Source organism: Panthera uncia (genome assembly GCF_023721935.1).
Source record: "Panthera uncia isolate 11264 chromosome C1 unlocalized genomic scaffold, Puncia_PCG_1.0 HiC_scaffold_3, whole genome shotgun sequence".
NCBI classification, from domain to species: Eukaryota; Metazoa; Chordata; class Mammalia; order Carnivora; family Felidae; genus Panthera; species Panthera uncia.
The window spans coordinates 88,303,041-88,319,300 of record NW_026057584.1 but is presented as its reverse complement, the minus strand read 5'-3'; the positions used below and the strand labels follow the sequence as shown (position 1 = coordinate 88,319,300).

General features: G+C 34.9%; 1 protein-coding gene across 1 annotated transcript in view; it reads right to left on the bottom strand.

Annotated features, from left to right (window-relative positions):
* The window catches only part of LRP1B (LDL receptor related protein 1B), a 1,876,868-nt gene that overhangs the window by 350,650 nt on the left and 1,509,958 nt on the right, over window positions 1-16,260 (bottom strand). The window contains exon 42 of the mRNA XM_049615676.1: window positions 104-293. Within this exon, the coding sequence (XP_049471633.1) occupies window positions 104-293 (190 nt within the window). The remainder of the gene's footprint in view (window positions 1-103; window positions 294-16,260) is intronic.

Here is a 16,260-nt window from a genome sequence, read left to right as displayed (position 1 = left end):
TTCAAAGAAAACCTGTGTTTTTAAAGTTAATTCTTTTAAAAATTAACATCACTTCGATGATCTTTGACTTATAATGAAGAAATAACAATTCACTGTTTCTTACTTTTGGCATTCATCCAGGGCTAGCACATGTGGGTGGTCATCTTCTGACATGGCAATGACTGCTTCCCTGTCAAATGCTCCTGGCCGAGTCTGGTCCACTGTGTGTCTGGTGATGGATGAGGTAGTGGAGCTGGTCCAGTACAGTGTATCCCAGGCTCTGTGATAAGCAAGTCCTTCGACAGAACCTACATCTGATGGGGGAAAGAAAAGAATAAATTTATGCTTTTACCTACAAGACATGGTTTTTGGATAGAAGAGGCATTTAAAATATACAGTAAAACCTTGCATTGTGAGTAACTTGTTCTGCTAGTGCTCCACAAAACAGGCAAACATTTCTAACACATTTGAACTTGATAAACAAGTGATGCCTTGCAATACCAGTAGTACCTGACACTGAAGGTCAGGTGATCCCAAGGGAGACAATGGTTTGTGAAATTCGCTTTGATATGTGAGTACTTTGGATTACAAGCATGTTTCTGGAACAAGTTATGCTTGCAAACCAAGGTTTTACTATATTTGTATATCTATATGCAATTTCAGCAATAATTTCTTCACACACTTTCCAGAATAAAAATAGAATAATTTTGATGCCTACGAATGATAGCTGACTACACACAGAAAACTGAGCTATGAAGTGGTATATTTCTCACAAGAGCAGTTTTTGTAAAATCATGTCATTAAAGACCGAATGTTTTTACCCCTCTCCCTTAAAAAATTCAATTAAGCAATTGATTTTTATTTAAGAAAACGGTGTCTCTTTTTTTCATAACTTTCAATACGTATACAGTGTGCAACAATTTAGACATGCTTTTGAAAATCGTGTTAGAGATACCTGCAAGGCACAACCATAATGAATTTTATCTTAAAACTATATCTGAAGACATAAAGTAAAAGTAAACATATAAAAAACTACAACAATATCAAAAAGACAAGCCCAACATCATGCTTCCAACTATCAAATGGTAGAGACTTTTTTAGGAAGTTAATGTAGTAAGTTCTTAGACTCAATTCAACTCATGTGATATAAAAACAAAAGAAAATGAAATAAATTACCAGCTAAGGTGTGCTTTAAATGTTGTCAGAAAAGATAAATGGTAGTATGTAGATTTCAGTACATAAAAGTGACAATGTGAAAAACAAGAGTAATTATTTCTTAAAACTGTGTTCCAAATTACTAGGATAACACAAGATAGCTGTTTTATTTTTCAGAGGTGCTTTGAGTACCTTTTTTAGTATAACCAAATTATTACAGTTTTCCCTTCATGTTGTCTGTTTTCCTCAGTTATTATTCTTAGCTTGCTTAATTTCAGGAAGAATATATATAGCTTTGGCAGTCATGCTAAGAAATTAAAATTATAACAGGCAGAGCTTTTCTTCTGTTTTTCTCTCAAAGAATCTCAGAAAGGAATGATTCACTTCTAAAAATAGGTAGATAAAAAAGGGTTTTTTACAGGTTTAAGATGTGTAGTTGGATGGTTAATAGGACTTATTAGGAGTGCAAAACCATATTAAAGTCTTTTGAACTAGATTTCTTTAAGGTGATTAAGTTTTGTTATTCAATGTTTTTCTTGCACACAAGAGAGAAAAAATCCACCAACAATAATACTACAGCTACCATTTACTGGGCATTGCCTTTCTGCTAGGAATTGTGCTGTTTTGCATACATCACTTTATCTGTAAAGTTACTCTGTGAAGTTTGTTTTATTCTTCGTCTTGTCCTAAGAAGGAAACTAAAACCTATGGTCACAGGACTGATGGAGTTAAAGATGTTTTACACGGTTTCATCTACTCTCAAAAGCCTGTATTCTTTCACAATACCATTTAGAGATGAGTCCACAGCCCCTATCACCTATTCTCAATCCACACAAAGCTGGATCCAAACAATCAACTCATTAGTTTCAACTGGTCTGATTCCAGGTGAATTGTATAACCAGTCATTTACTATGAGTGGCCTCCTCTCATACATTCAATAGAACAATTTATAAGAGATGGATGTGGGTGATCTGTATGGACACCTAGGCCAGAGATGATGGAGAAAAATTCTTATACATAATCACAATAAAATCTTTATAGAAATCATATGGTGTTTCTACTTGAGGTGAGTATGTGGGAGGTTGGTAATGGTCAAAGGTGTTTCAGTTATTAATTAAAAAATCATCCACTCCACTGTATTTTTTTCATTTTTTTTAAGTTTTATTTATTTATTTTGAGAGACAGTGAGAGCATCCAAGAGAGGTAGGGACAGAGAGAGTGGGGAGAGAGAGAGAGAATCCCAAGCAGGCCTGCACCATCAGCATAGAGTCCAATGTGGGCTCGAAATCATGAATCGTGAGATCATGACTCAAGCCTAAGAGTTGGATGGTCAACTGACTGAGCCACCCAGGTGCCCTGTTTTTGTATTTTTTACACTTTCAAATCATGTCAGAAATGAAGCTAACTCTACTAGTAGTGTGAGCAGAATTTCGCTCCTGCACCATTCACAGAGTGAGAAAGAGCATAACTCTAAAAAAGTCCATGCAAATCAGAACCATTCATCTACCCTCATTCTGTATTGTCCTTTGTCTACTGCCTTTGACAAATCTTCACGGCCACTTTTTCCCTGCTATATCAAAAAAAAAAAAAAAAAAGCCTGGTATCACCACTGAGATGAAGCGGATGCTTCTTTTCCATTGCTGACATAGTTCCAGGTTTACTGGAGTACATAATACACCATATTGTCAAGGTACAATCTCTTTCATCTTATTTTTGTAATAGATGACAACCTGTCAGTACCCTTAATCATAATCTGCTGCTACATTTTAAAGTATTTCAGAATGTATTTTTTCTCAAAACGGTATCTAACTCTATAAAAATTGTACTTGTCATGAACTAATAGTCAGATAAAGACATACATAAAATTAAAATTCATGAAAAATATTCCATTGAGATAACAAGGCATTCATGTCATTTTTATGATGCTTTCACACAATGTGGGGTTGTGTGTGTTTGTCTGTGTGTGTGTGTATGTCTGTGTGTGAATTTGAACACTAAGGTTCCTGAATCAGTTGAACAGGTAGAATAAGAACTTTGAGTTATTGGTCTTGGCAGATAATATGTAGTTTGAAAATTAAAGTAAAATGCCTATTCTATTCTAAAATATTAAACAAAGTTAAACATCCTTTAGAACTCAAGGATGTAGAATAGGCATAATTAAAAAAAAAGAGTAACTATAACAGTGCTATTTTTTGCAGTTCCATACTCTTTCCTCAGCAAAATAATTATACTGAAAGTGTGAGGCGTAACCAAGTAAAAATACTACCATTCCCGTGCACTTAAAAAAAAAAAAAAGTGAAAGAGTTTCTCTTCCCTCCCATCGTCCTTTGAGCTGGGAATTAAGTTTGGTTAGGCATGAATGAGGTCCTTATACATTTTTGTAGAAGTAAGGAGAGAAGTTCAGTTCATTCAAGATACAAGGCAGGCAAAATAACTCAGAACCATGGCTATAGTTAATTTCCTGGATTCTAATTTCCCCAGAAATGGGCAAGGAAATTGATCCTACTAGCCTGGCACAGTAACACTCACAGCTACTCTGACAGCTACCCAGAGGACTTCATGGAGAACATACCTTCATCTCCTCACCACTAAAGAAGGGACAACTCTGTCTTATCTTTTCAATGTTTGGGATAAGAGCTTACAAAATGGGAAAGGCAATGAAGGATGTTTTTGGGAGGGAGCTACATGAACAAAATATTGTCATTCATCTGGAACAAAATTAAATTATGTAGCCAAATTAACAGAAAATAATATTTATCTTAAGGATATGCTACAACTGCAAAGCATCATAATGGCCTCTCCTGTTGAAAGCGTACTATTCTCTTACTTACTGGCTTATTTACTAAAGCCATTAAGTATCAGAAAGGTTGCTGTTTGTACTTATATCAGTAGTATAAAGCATCCTAATTTTGTCTGCAGGATCTAAAGACAGAGAATCAGTCTCAATTTTCAACCCAGGTACTAATAAAGGTATACAGATGGCTGATAAAACATAAAACATGTTCAATATTAGCAGCCATCAGGGAAATGAAATCAAAATCATACTTCACATCCATTATGATGACTGTAATTTAAAAAGATAATAAGTTTTAGCAAAAGTAGAGAAACTGGAGCCCTCATGCACTGCTAGTGGGGATGTAAAATTGTGCAGCTGCTTTGGAAAACAGTCTGGCAGTTTTTCAAAATGTTAAATATATAATTACCATTTGACAAAACAAGTTCACTGGTAGGTTCATGCCCAAAGGAAAATAAAATGTACATCCACATGTACACAGATAAATGTTCATTGCAGTTTTATTCGTAATATCCAAAACCAGAAATAGCCCAAATGTCAATCAACTGATGAAGAGATTAAGTAAATTGTGGTACATCTATACAATGGAATATTTTTCAGCAATAATAAAAAATGAAGTACTAAAGTAAGCTAAAACATGGATGAACCATGAAAATAGTATAATAAGTCAAAGAAGAAAGTCACATTAGACCACTTATTCTATAATTTCCTTTGTGTGAAAATTTTAAAGACATAAAGTAGATTAGAGGTTGTCTGTGTTTAGGGAGCATAAAGGGAGAGAATGGTTGTCTGGGGTTAGGGAGAATAAAAAGGAACTGCTAATTGGTATGAACTTTTTTTGATGGTTCCACAATTCTGAAAATAGTTTAGAAACTTTCAATAGATGAATTGGTATATGAGTGATCAAAGGGCATCTGGAGCTGTCTTGAAGGAAATGCATAAAATAATATGAGAATAGGCATCAATAAATTGGGTAAATTTAAGTTCTAATTTGATAAATACTTATATTTCTATTATGAGTCTAGCCACAGGGTTGTTAGACATTGTATACAATGTCAGTGGACAAAAATGGATATAGTTTCATTGTTAGCCAGTGAGGATACCGTAGGAAATTAAAATACCTGCTAATTTCTCTTGACTCTACCTTACTAAAATGCTTTTACAAATGACTAACTATGTGGGTTATTTTCCCTTTTCTAACTATACAAGTCAGGAACTGATTGTAATAGATTTTAATGTAGATTGCTCACTGTAAATTAGACTACCACCTTCTGGCTTGAAGACATTTCTGTTTTTCTACATTAATAAATAAAACAAAATGATTATCTAAGATATCTTTTGACACAGGCTTTCATTTTTATTTTCTCAGATTATAAAATCCATTCATTAACAAATCACATACCAAGACTCATATGTACCAATGGAGGGTATTGGTCAGGGTATGATCTGAATTTTCTGATATTCTTTCAAATTTAGGATAGCCCACTACAGGCTGTCAAATAATTTAGAGCGTCAACCCTGATCACACCTAAACTACAGCATGCTGTATGCTTTGCCATGCATCTTTATGTTCTTATATTGTTTAACTTTTAAAAAGCTCAACAGTTTTTTACTAGTTTAATTTACTGAAAACTAAAAATGAAAAAAGAAAGAAAGAAAAAAAAAGTGTGCCTGGGTGGCTCAGTCGGTTAAGTGTCCAACTTAAGCTCAGGTCATGATCTCACAGTTCCTGGGTTCGAGCCCTGCGTCAGGCTGTTCTGACAACTCAGAGGCTGGAGACTGTTTTGGATTCTGGTCTCCCCCTCTCTCTCTAACCCTCCCCTGCTCGAGATCTCTCTTTTTCTCTCAAAAGTTAAAAAAAAATCTAAATCTATACGACATTCTACAAATTTAGTTATTTTTTTTTTAATTTTTTTTTCAACATTTTTTATTTATTTTTGGGACAGAGAGAGACAGAGCATGAACGGGGGAGGGGCAGAGAGAGAGGGAGACACAGAATCGGAAACAGGCTCCAGGCTCCGAGCCATCAGCCCAGAGCCTGACGCGGGGCTCGAACTCACGGACTGCGAGATCGTGACCTGGCTGAAGTCGGACGCTTAACCGACTGCGCCACCCAGGCGCCCCAGACATTCTACAAATTTAAACAAGGGACAATTCCACTGGGAAAAAATATTTTTTGTGACTAAATACCTGGAAAACAAAGAATCTGTTCAAAAACTCAAGAGGTCAGTAATATGGCAAGCAATAAATAAATAAGTCAAAATTAATAGTCTATTAAACACAAAAATAACTACTAGATATAGAATGGAGAGAAGATGCCAATCCAAATAGCCGTTAATGATGTGAGTTCCAGGGAATGGACAGATCTATACAATTGCTCCATGCTAGACCACCTGAATTTGACTCTGTTTGTGCCCAAAGCATTGCAATAAACTTATCTTTCAAGAATGTGGATTATTTAACCTCAAGCCCTCATCCCTCTTAATAGAAGATACAACCCATTCAAAGGGTATGAATGGGGAATTGCTTTTTGTTACTCTTTTGTCCTCATTATCCTACTTACTAAAACACTTTTTTTTTTCCCAAAAGCAAACTTGTTTGCTATCCTGCAATGTATCTTTAACAAAGACACGTGCTTACTATTATCCCCAAAGTGGTTTTAATTCCCTGGAACCAGAGTGCCAAAAATATTTCAAGTTAGAAAACAGTATTTGCTTTACATTGTATAACAAAACAGGACTATTTACTTGGGTTTGCCAGAAAAAAGGAACAATTTGCCTTAAGGGAGTATTGAAGCAGATTGAAACAGCTTGAAGCTTGTAGGTGACAGTGTATTTTTTTTTCCTTAATCTTACTCATTGTGTGGGTGTGTGCATGTGTTTTCAGGTTTAAAGATCCTAATTTCCTCCTAAACTTAAGACTCAACTGAAAATTTTATAAAATCAGACCTGTCTCAGTAAATGCCTTCATCTTATTTCACCACTAATGGAAGCAAAGAGATGGAAGCCTGAAAACTATGAGCATATGGTTAATTATCGTCATGCCTTCAGGAGTAACTGGAGACAAGCACTGACTCAAGTAAGATTAAACTAACATTAGAATGCCTAGAGCTTCCAGGAAAAACATAAACTTCAAGGTTTGTAAACACTCAGGTATATCATACTTCACCCTCCAGGGAAAGGCTGGGAGACCTATGGACAGCCTTTCTTTGAGAAATATAACAAGAAAGTCACTTGGAACCCATACTCTCTTACTTTGGGAGAACGAAGTAAATCCTCAGGCCAAAGTCACTAAGGAAACATTCTTGAGAAACATGTCTGCCCATTTCCAGGTGTCTGGATAAGATCCAACATATCCCTCAATTATTTCATACAATACAAAATGATCTCAACAGCAATTCATTTATGAACAGACAATAATTTCTCAATATCATATAAAAAAGGAAAGGCCTTATCCAAACTAAGCCCCAATTTCTCAAGATCCACCATTAGATATGCATTCCCTTGATGTAAGGCCATCTACACCTGTTCACTGCTTATGTACTTTTGGCAAATAATACTCCTCAGAGAATAACGTACTAATTTATGAATGATATGCTATGATATGTACTTTATTATATCCTATTATTTTTAATGGGCCATAAAATGTGGGCATTTTTTTATGCAGAAGAAAAGATGAGAAACAACTTCAAAAACAGAGTCTTGAGAAAGGCATAGAAATAAGGAATTTGGAGGCTCGTGGGTGGCTCAGTTGGTTGAGTATCTGACTCTTGATTTTGCCTTAGGTCATGATCTCAGGGTTCCTAGGTTCGAACCCACACAGCCTCTGTGCTGACAGTGTGACAGTGCTGAACATGCTTGGGAGTCTCTCTCTCTCCCTCTCTCTCTGCTCCTCCCCCACATTTCTTTCTCCCCCTTTCTCACAAAATAAATAAATAAACACTAAAAAAAATAAAAAAAAGAGGTGAAGGCTTTGGGTATCTAGAAATAGTACAAGTATACATGGGTCCTTAACAGAAATGTAACATGTAACATTAGGTCCAGCTTAGGAGCTATTCTTTGGTGATTAATACTTTCAAGAAAAAGTATTTGCTGTACCTTTGTCAACTGTACACATTTAGTTAAATAATATGTGATAAATACAATCATCTGGACAGAACACATACATGTACTTCTGATAATCTTCGAGCCTTCTAAATTGAATTCAGTCAAGAGCAGTTATAATGTTGACTTCTACACCGGAAGCATAACATTTTATTCAGCCATTACTGTATGTATTTCTTCTCTTTATCCTTCTCCATCCTCCTTCCCTCTCCTCTTCTTTCTCCTCTTTCTTTTCCTCCACTTCCTCCTCCTCTTTCTCTTCCTCTTCTTCTTCTTATTTTTTTCTTCTTTTATCTTTGTCTTTCCTTCTTCAGCTATCTGATCTAACATTACTGATTGACATTCTTTTTCTACATCACTTTGCTTCTGATTCAGTCTCTCACTTACTCCTTCAGTATTCTCCTATGTTCTACAACCATTATCTCCTGCCTGATTATGCCTTCAGCCTATTTTTGTCTGTTTGTTTTTTAATAACCCCATAGTTTGTAATTTCAGATCTTGATTTCACTCTGACTTGAATCAATGTCATCCCTTCCATGCCATTCTGATCACAGCAAAATTATTGGTTTTGTCTTTTTCATTCCATCTTATTGATGGATTTCTGTGGAGTCGAGAGGAGTGGAGGAAATGTTATCCCAGGCATCCTTTTGCTGCTCTGCTAGTCCTTGAATTTTTAAAGCTATTGTGTCCAATAATTGAGCTTAAACATATGAGACTCAGTACAAGCTAACCTTCCATTTTCTGATGCCAAATTTGTTTCTTTACATATCATATGTAAATAACTCAATCCACTGTTTTTAAGCTATCTAAAAATAATTGAAATTGAATAACTGTTTTCTGAATCACTGTAACACTTAGTACAAATATGTTTAAGTAATAAACTAGATGTTTTAATGGATTTAGAAAATCAAGAATAGTAATTTATCTTGATTTTTAGATTCCAAGTCCCTTTTCCTTTTAAAAGCTTTTAATATATAATAGTTTTTCCCCTTCAGCAAAGATAAAATAGTCATTTATAGGAGCACAGAACTAAGCAAAGAAATATAGCAACATGCCTTTTTTGAGGGGCTATCTTTTCAATGGTAAGTAGCTGGTCAAATGCTTCATAGAATAATATGAATCTGAATACTAATTTGCCTTCAGATTTTAAGCTTTTGTTATCAGGAATCCAAGGAAAAGCTATGGGATTAACAAATTAAGAAACCAATCTTTCAAAAATAGAAAGAATACAAATGTTTAAGTATTATAATTGTAGATATAATGACATTAGCAATTTAAGAGTATAAATTCATTTACATTATCAAGTGGATAAATTTAAGGAATCAATGTCATAGTAATCTTTCTATTTCATAATTTTTTAACTTATGGGGAGTACCATTGTTAATATTTTTTTAAAGTTTATTTATTTATTTTGAGACAGAGTGTGCATGTGGGGGAGGGGAAGAGAGAGAGGAAGAGAGAGAATCCCAAGTAGGCTCCACTCTGTCAACACAGAACCCAGTGCCGGGCTCAAACTCACAAGCCACAACATCATGACCTGAGCTGAAATCAAGAGTCAGATGCTTAATCAACTAAGACACTCAGTTGTCCCATTTCACTGTTAATATTTTAAATAGATACTATTAACCTTTGACAAAACACAAAATTAGACAGAAAAAAAAATTGTGGAATCAATTAAATTAGGTACAAGATTTCCAAAGCACTTTGCACTGATATTAAATTCATCAGAAACATACCTCTTAGCTTGTCACCAGATCTATAGATCCATTTGCATTGCATCTTGCCCCCTTCCCTTAAGACAAATGAATGTCTTCCTGTAACAGGGAAGTGCACTACTTGTGCTCTTTATCAAGGGTACTGGTCTTTTTGTTTTCTCTGCTCCTTCTGACAACATAAAGGCCTCCCATTTTACTGGATCATCTGACTTCTTTTACAACTACACTGAAACTACTCTTTTTCAGATAACCAGCAATTTCTCTATCACTAAATCCAATGCACATTTTTTTTTTTAACTTAGTTACTTAGCAGTTGACTGCCTTCCTCTTGAAACCCTTTTAGGAGTTGTTGTTTTTTTTGTTTGTTTGTTTGCCATGCTCTTTTCATTATAACTGTCTTCTGTGTCTCACTGGTATCTCCTTCCCAGGATCCTTTGCTAAATATAGGTATTACCTAAGGTTTTATTTAAAGTCTTCCTTTTGTACTCTCTCCTATCTTATTTGATCTATTCTCATAGAAGTAAATACCATCTATGTGCTTATATATTCTCTTTCTTGGCCCCTTGGTATTTGTGGTCTTTTTCTCTGTCAGGACATGAGAATAAGCAGGGATCATGATGGGCTTATTCTCAGATGTATCCCCCAACAACTGAACAAAGTTCCAGGCACAGAAAAATTAATTGAAATTATTTGTGTAGTTAATCAATATGAATTTCTATTACATTAATCCACTGAAGGCAGGATCTGCATATTAATGTTTTAATTCTTATATGCTCGAGACCTAGAATATTGGAGAAACGTATAATAATAAGTAAGAGCAAAAACTCTGGATTTGAATAATGGCTTTGAATTCCTGCACTATCACTTACCAGCTAGATGACCATGGGCAATTCATTGAACTTTTCTGTATTTTCATTTCCTTGTTTGTAATGTGAGAATAATAATAAATAATACATAATACATAAATAATAATAATAATAAATAATAATAAATTCACAAGGCTTTGGGGATGATTATATGAGTTAACATACATAAGGTTTTAAAAATAGTGCCTTATACAAAGGGCTTAATGTAAGTCAGCATTATTATTATTATTATCACATTGTTTTATACAAGGCTACAGCCAATTATGCTTAGCAATGATGATGCTTCATTGGATAAATTATCGTCACCATTTTCCAACAAGTAGAATAGTAGAAATAACACTTATTTTAGGAGTGGGTTTCTGAACTCTAAGACGACATAATCTATATATGTCAACATAATTTTTTCTTTATTATAAGAACTTATCTTCAGATTATTTATTCATCATTTCTTGGAATAAGTTCAACCATCTGAACCACTTACTGTATGTTTGATTCTTAGTATTACTTGTAGGCTGATAATGTAAATATTTGATGATTTTTTAGGTGGAAAGAGGTGGGACTACTGGAGAATTAAACAATTAGAAAATATTAAATTTTTCTACAGAAAGAAATGAGGATAGAGAGACATAGGAAAGGAAGTAAAGACTGAATAGAAGTGATTTTTTTTAAGATAGGCAGTTATGAAGCAGAAAATAGAGAAAGTTTATTCCAGATGATGGGGATCATGGAAAAAAGGCTACATTCTCTATGGCCAAATTTTGCAAAGAAAAAGGATGGAAATTAGTACTGGAAATAGAAAGGAACTTAAGAGATGGATAGAAATATTTGATCTCTAGGAAATAATAGTGTTTTGCATTGAACTCAGTAGGAAAAGATATTAAGAATTATATTAAAATAAAGGGATATTGTTCTCTAATCTTTTAAAAACTGTATGATATATTCAGAATTGTGTTACATACAAATAACACGGTAATTATATAAAAATACTATATATTGTATGTACACAATATCAAAATACCATAATGCAAAAAAAAAAAAAAAGCCAGTTAGCCTACCAACTAAAAATATCATTCTGAAATATAAAGGCTCACCTTAGTAGATATCCCCCAATGAAATGTGGTTTAAATAAATAGAATTGACTTTAAACATGTTTAAATGGAGAGGTGCTTGGGTGGTTCAGTTGGTTAAGTGTCCCACTCCAGCTCAGGTCATGATCTCACAGCTCGTGGGTTCGAGTCCCCTGTTGGGCTCTGTGCTGAAAGCTTGGAGCCTGGAGCCTGTTTTGGATTCTGTGTCTCCCTCTCTCTCTGCCCCTCCCCTGCACATTCTCTCTCTCTCTCTAAAAAATAAACATTAAAAAATTAAAAAAAAAAAACATGCTTAAATGGACTGAAAGTGTATAAATGTAAACACACTTAACAAATGTTTAAAAAAAATAAAAACAGTGTTAAATTTCCTGCAAATATCTCAATTATAAGCAAAGAGAATTATATTTACTATATCCCTAGCACTATAAAGAGGAAAACATACAAAAAGGAGGACCCTAGAATCTACTAGAAGAAAAACCTTTTTTTTCCCCACTAACATGCTATTAATTAAATGCCAAATTACATAGTACCGGTTTTAAGAAATACAAAAAATTCAAGGAGGTACATGTGATCATGTAATTTTCTGAACAAGTTTACATCATCACATTTAAGTCATAGGCATTTTAATTAAAATATCTTCAAATTTACACCTACTTTTTCAAAATTTCTTTTAATGTTTATTCATTTTTGAGAGAGAGAGACACAGAGAGAGACAGAGATAGAGAGCAAGCGGGGGAGGGGCAGAGAGGCCTGGAGGCACAGAATCCAAAGCAGGCTCCAGACTCCAAGCTGTCCGCACAGAGCCCAACGCGGGGCTTAACTCATGAACCACAAGATCATGACCTGAGCCGAAGTTGGGGCTTAACCAACTGAGCTACTTAGGCAGTCCATACACCTACTTTTTAATGAAATCATAATAAGTCTATGAAACTTATTTTAAACATTTCTATTTTTCACGAGCATTAATTTCTACAATCATTTCTGAATAAACTTTTAAAATGTCTCCATTTTCTCTCCTCATATCCATCCTCATAAACCTCCGTGACCTAAATTTATCAGATAGTTTATTTATTAATCCTCAGCATTTCTCAACTCTCATGACTTTCCCTACTCAATAGGAATCACATCAATAACCCCATCTCTGGGCTTCAACTCTGCTGTCATCTTGTCTCATCTTTTCCTTCTTATTTGTCAGAGTTCTCATTATAACTAAACTTTGTTATAATAACAAACCTAATATTTGTTTACACTCCAAAGTTAGAGCATGGCATCTGTCTTTCATCATACAATTAATTACTGTACTCACCTATGATAGGTGGCCCACTAAAAATGAACAACATAATCCACCATTTTAATGATGTCTTTATTACCAGCCTCAAGTTGTATGTTTTTTTATACCTCTCTTTCTAATCTTCTAAAGCTGGATCATTCCTCAAGTTACTTCTTGTACTTCACTTCAGAAAATGGAAGATTATCGGAGGAAGAGAAAGAATCATGGACCAAATTTATCTAACACAACTTTAGCTTGGCCTTTTGTTCTTCCTGGAACATTTCAGTGATGTCTTGGTGATTTATATGTCACCCTTCAGAGTGTCTCATTCTTTTTTTTATTTCTTCCCATAAGTCTCTCCTAGCTTTACTTTCATGATTATATACATTCTTGTCTGTCTCTATATATATATCTCTTACTACTCTCTCTTCCTATTTCCCATTATGAGTATCCCCAAGGCTCTTAGTGAATATAAACTGGCTCATGACTCTAACTATAAGCACTATCCTGTGACCCCTAACAAAGGTTCTCTCTTAGCCAGGCTCTTCTGAGCTCCTTTCCGGACTAAGCCTCAACTTTGACCTTTAAAAACTATAGAGACTTGGGGCTTCTGGTGGCTTAATCGGTTAAGCATCTGACTCTTGGTTTCAGCTCTTGGTTCATGGGAACAAGTCTGGTGTGGGGCTCCATGACAGTGTGGAGCCTGCTTAGGATTCTCTGCCCCACCCCTCTCTGCCCCTCTCCCCTCTCAATAAATAAACTTAAAAAAATGTAGACTCTCAGCACAAATTATTTCATTTACTTCCTGTCACATTAAAGAATTAAACAAACACTAGCCTCTTTTCTAAAAGATCAAGGCAGCATTCCTAGAATGACCCTAGGTCCCCTTAAAGTACCTGCTTGAGAAGGTTGAAGCCAAAAGAATTTACTGTATATTCCAGGCAACACTTGCTGATAAGCCCTGACGACTCTTTCTTAGAGCATTTACTAAAAAGAGCTTGCAATTATGAATCCTTCCTCTATCTCTTTTAATATACATGTATCTCCTAAAACCCAAGAGTGTCTTTCTCAAGAACCTGAGAGCCTTTGAAATGTAACCATCAGTCTCTGAGGGAGAAGAGAATCCTAACTTTCATATTTGTCAGCTAGCAGACATAGCTGGCCTAATGGAATTTACAATGACCAACTCTGTAATTTTTCATTTTATTTCCCCTGCTTACTCCACTCATTCTCTGTAAGTCAGTCACCTCGGTACAAATCAGACTTTGGTTAATACTGGTCTTCTTACATTTTGCAATAGTATATTGCTGATTAAAGCATGCCCTTACCACGTTAACTTGTGTCTGGCTTTATTTATCTTTAGACACTAACTCTGTATCTTTTTGTTTTTAAGGGTTTTTTTTTAACATTTTTTTTTTTTGAGAGACAGAGAGAGACAGAGAATGAGCAGGGGAGGGGCAGAGAGAGAGGAAGACACAGAATCCAAAGCAGGCTCCAGGCTCTGAGCTGTCAGCACAGATCCCAACACGGGACTCAAATCCAAGATCCGTGAGATCATGACCTGAGATGAAGTCAGGTGCTTAAGCGACTGAGCTACCTAGGCACCCGTAAATCTGTATCTTTAATTCTACATTGTTCTATCTTCAGAATAAAATTTACAAGATTTAAGCTTGCTTGCAAACTATATGGAGTATTTTTTTTTGTAGTGCTATTATTTGCTCCTCAAAAGAAACATATTTATTATATTTAAAAAACTAGATAAACTACTTATCTGAGGAACGTGTTTTAGGATAAATCAGATTTTATGTTCTTCTTTGTTGAGAAGAAGACCAGAGTATGAGAGATGAATTGCTAAAAGAATAAAGTAGATTTTTCAGAGCTGTGTGATTAAAGAGAAGACAAAGTTATGAGGTAATAGCTGGAGAGAGAGAAATTGAGAGAAATCTGAGGAAGGAGACACTTAGATCTAATTGGGAATTTGTGTGTGATGCTCAGTGAAAACCCCTGTTAGCATCTTCCCATGACATCTTCCATATAATATCCATTTCTTATTTAGGATTCTTGACTGGAAACCTTCCTGGTTCTAGGTTTTGATCACGTTCTCTTATCATGTTGATTAGATAAACTTAAAAAAAAAAGATGCCACAAATGCATTTTTTCACATGAAACTTTATCTATCCAAGTAAAAGAAAGTATCATAATGTTCTTTTTCTGCTCCTCCAACCACTGAAATTCCCATTTAGATTGAAAGAATGTCCTCAGAAAAATATCCTCTCAAGATGCCTTTCTCATATTGTCAATTTTCTCATCTCTTCCCACTTCTCCATATATCCTATGCTTCTATTTTCATACTTATTAAACTGCATCATAATAACTTTTATATCTATTTCCCCAATCATGTTTCAAGTTCTCAAAGATCGCTTAGGTATCTACACAAGCACTGTCTTTCTGGGGTGGACTACTTAGAATACAGAAATAGGCTGTATATTGTCTTAGTAATTATTCTAAGTCCAGTACCTCGTGTTAATAGGTACTGGTTCTCATGTTTGTTGAATTATGCAGTATAATGCTCAAAAATCACTTTTTAAATTAAATGCAGAGCAATTAAATGGAGGTGGAGAATATCTGTTTTTTAAGCTTCTTTACTAAGAAATTTACTAAAAATTATTGTTTCAAAATCATTCATCACAAAATTAAATTGATAATGGTATTAATAATACCATCTCCTTGGGATATTTTCTCTTTATATTATCAAAACTCAATAATATTCTGTGATACACAGACACACTGATTGACCTAAAACATAAAACTTCTTGAAGGAAAACAATGTACAACAATGGTTTGATACAGAATTACTTAAGAAAGGGTCACCTTGGGGCACCTGGGTGACTCCCTCAGTTAAGCATCCGACTTCAGCTCAGGTCATGAAATTGTGGTTCATGGGTTCAAGCCCCACGTCAGGCTCTGTGCTAACAGCTCAGAACCTGGAGCTTGCTTTGGATTCTGTGCCTCCTTCCCCCTCATCCCCTCCCCTACTCTAACTATGTCTCTCTCTCTGAAAAATAAATAAAACATTAAAAAAAGAAGAAGAAGAAGAAGAATGGGTTACTCTTGGATTTTTTTGTACTTTTTTCTCATGTTTACTGCTACTTTCCCCCGATTCTTTTTCTTTCAAATACCTGTTGATCTAGGAACATTCTCTTGCTCCTTCTGTTTCCCAGCTGCTTGTAACTTAGTTAATTCTGGCAAATACGTGATAAATGGAAGAGGTATATATCACTTCTAAGTTA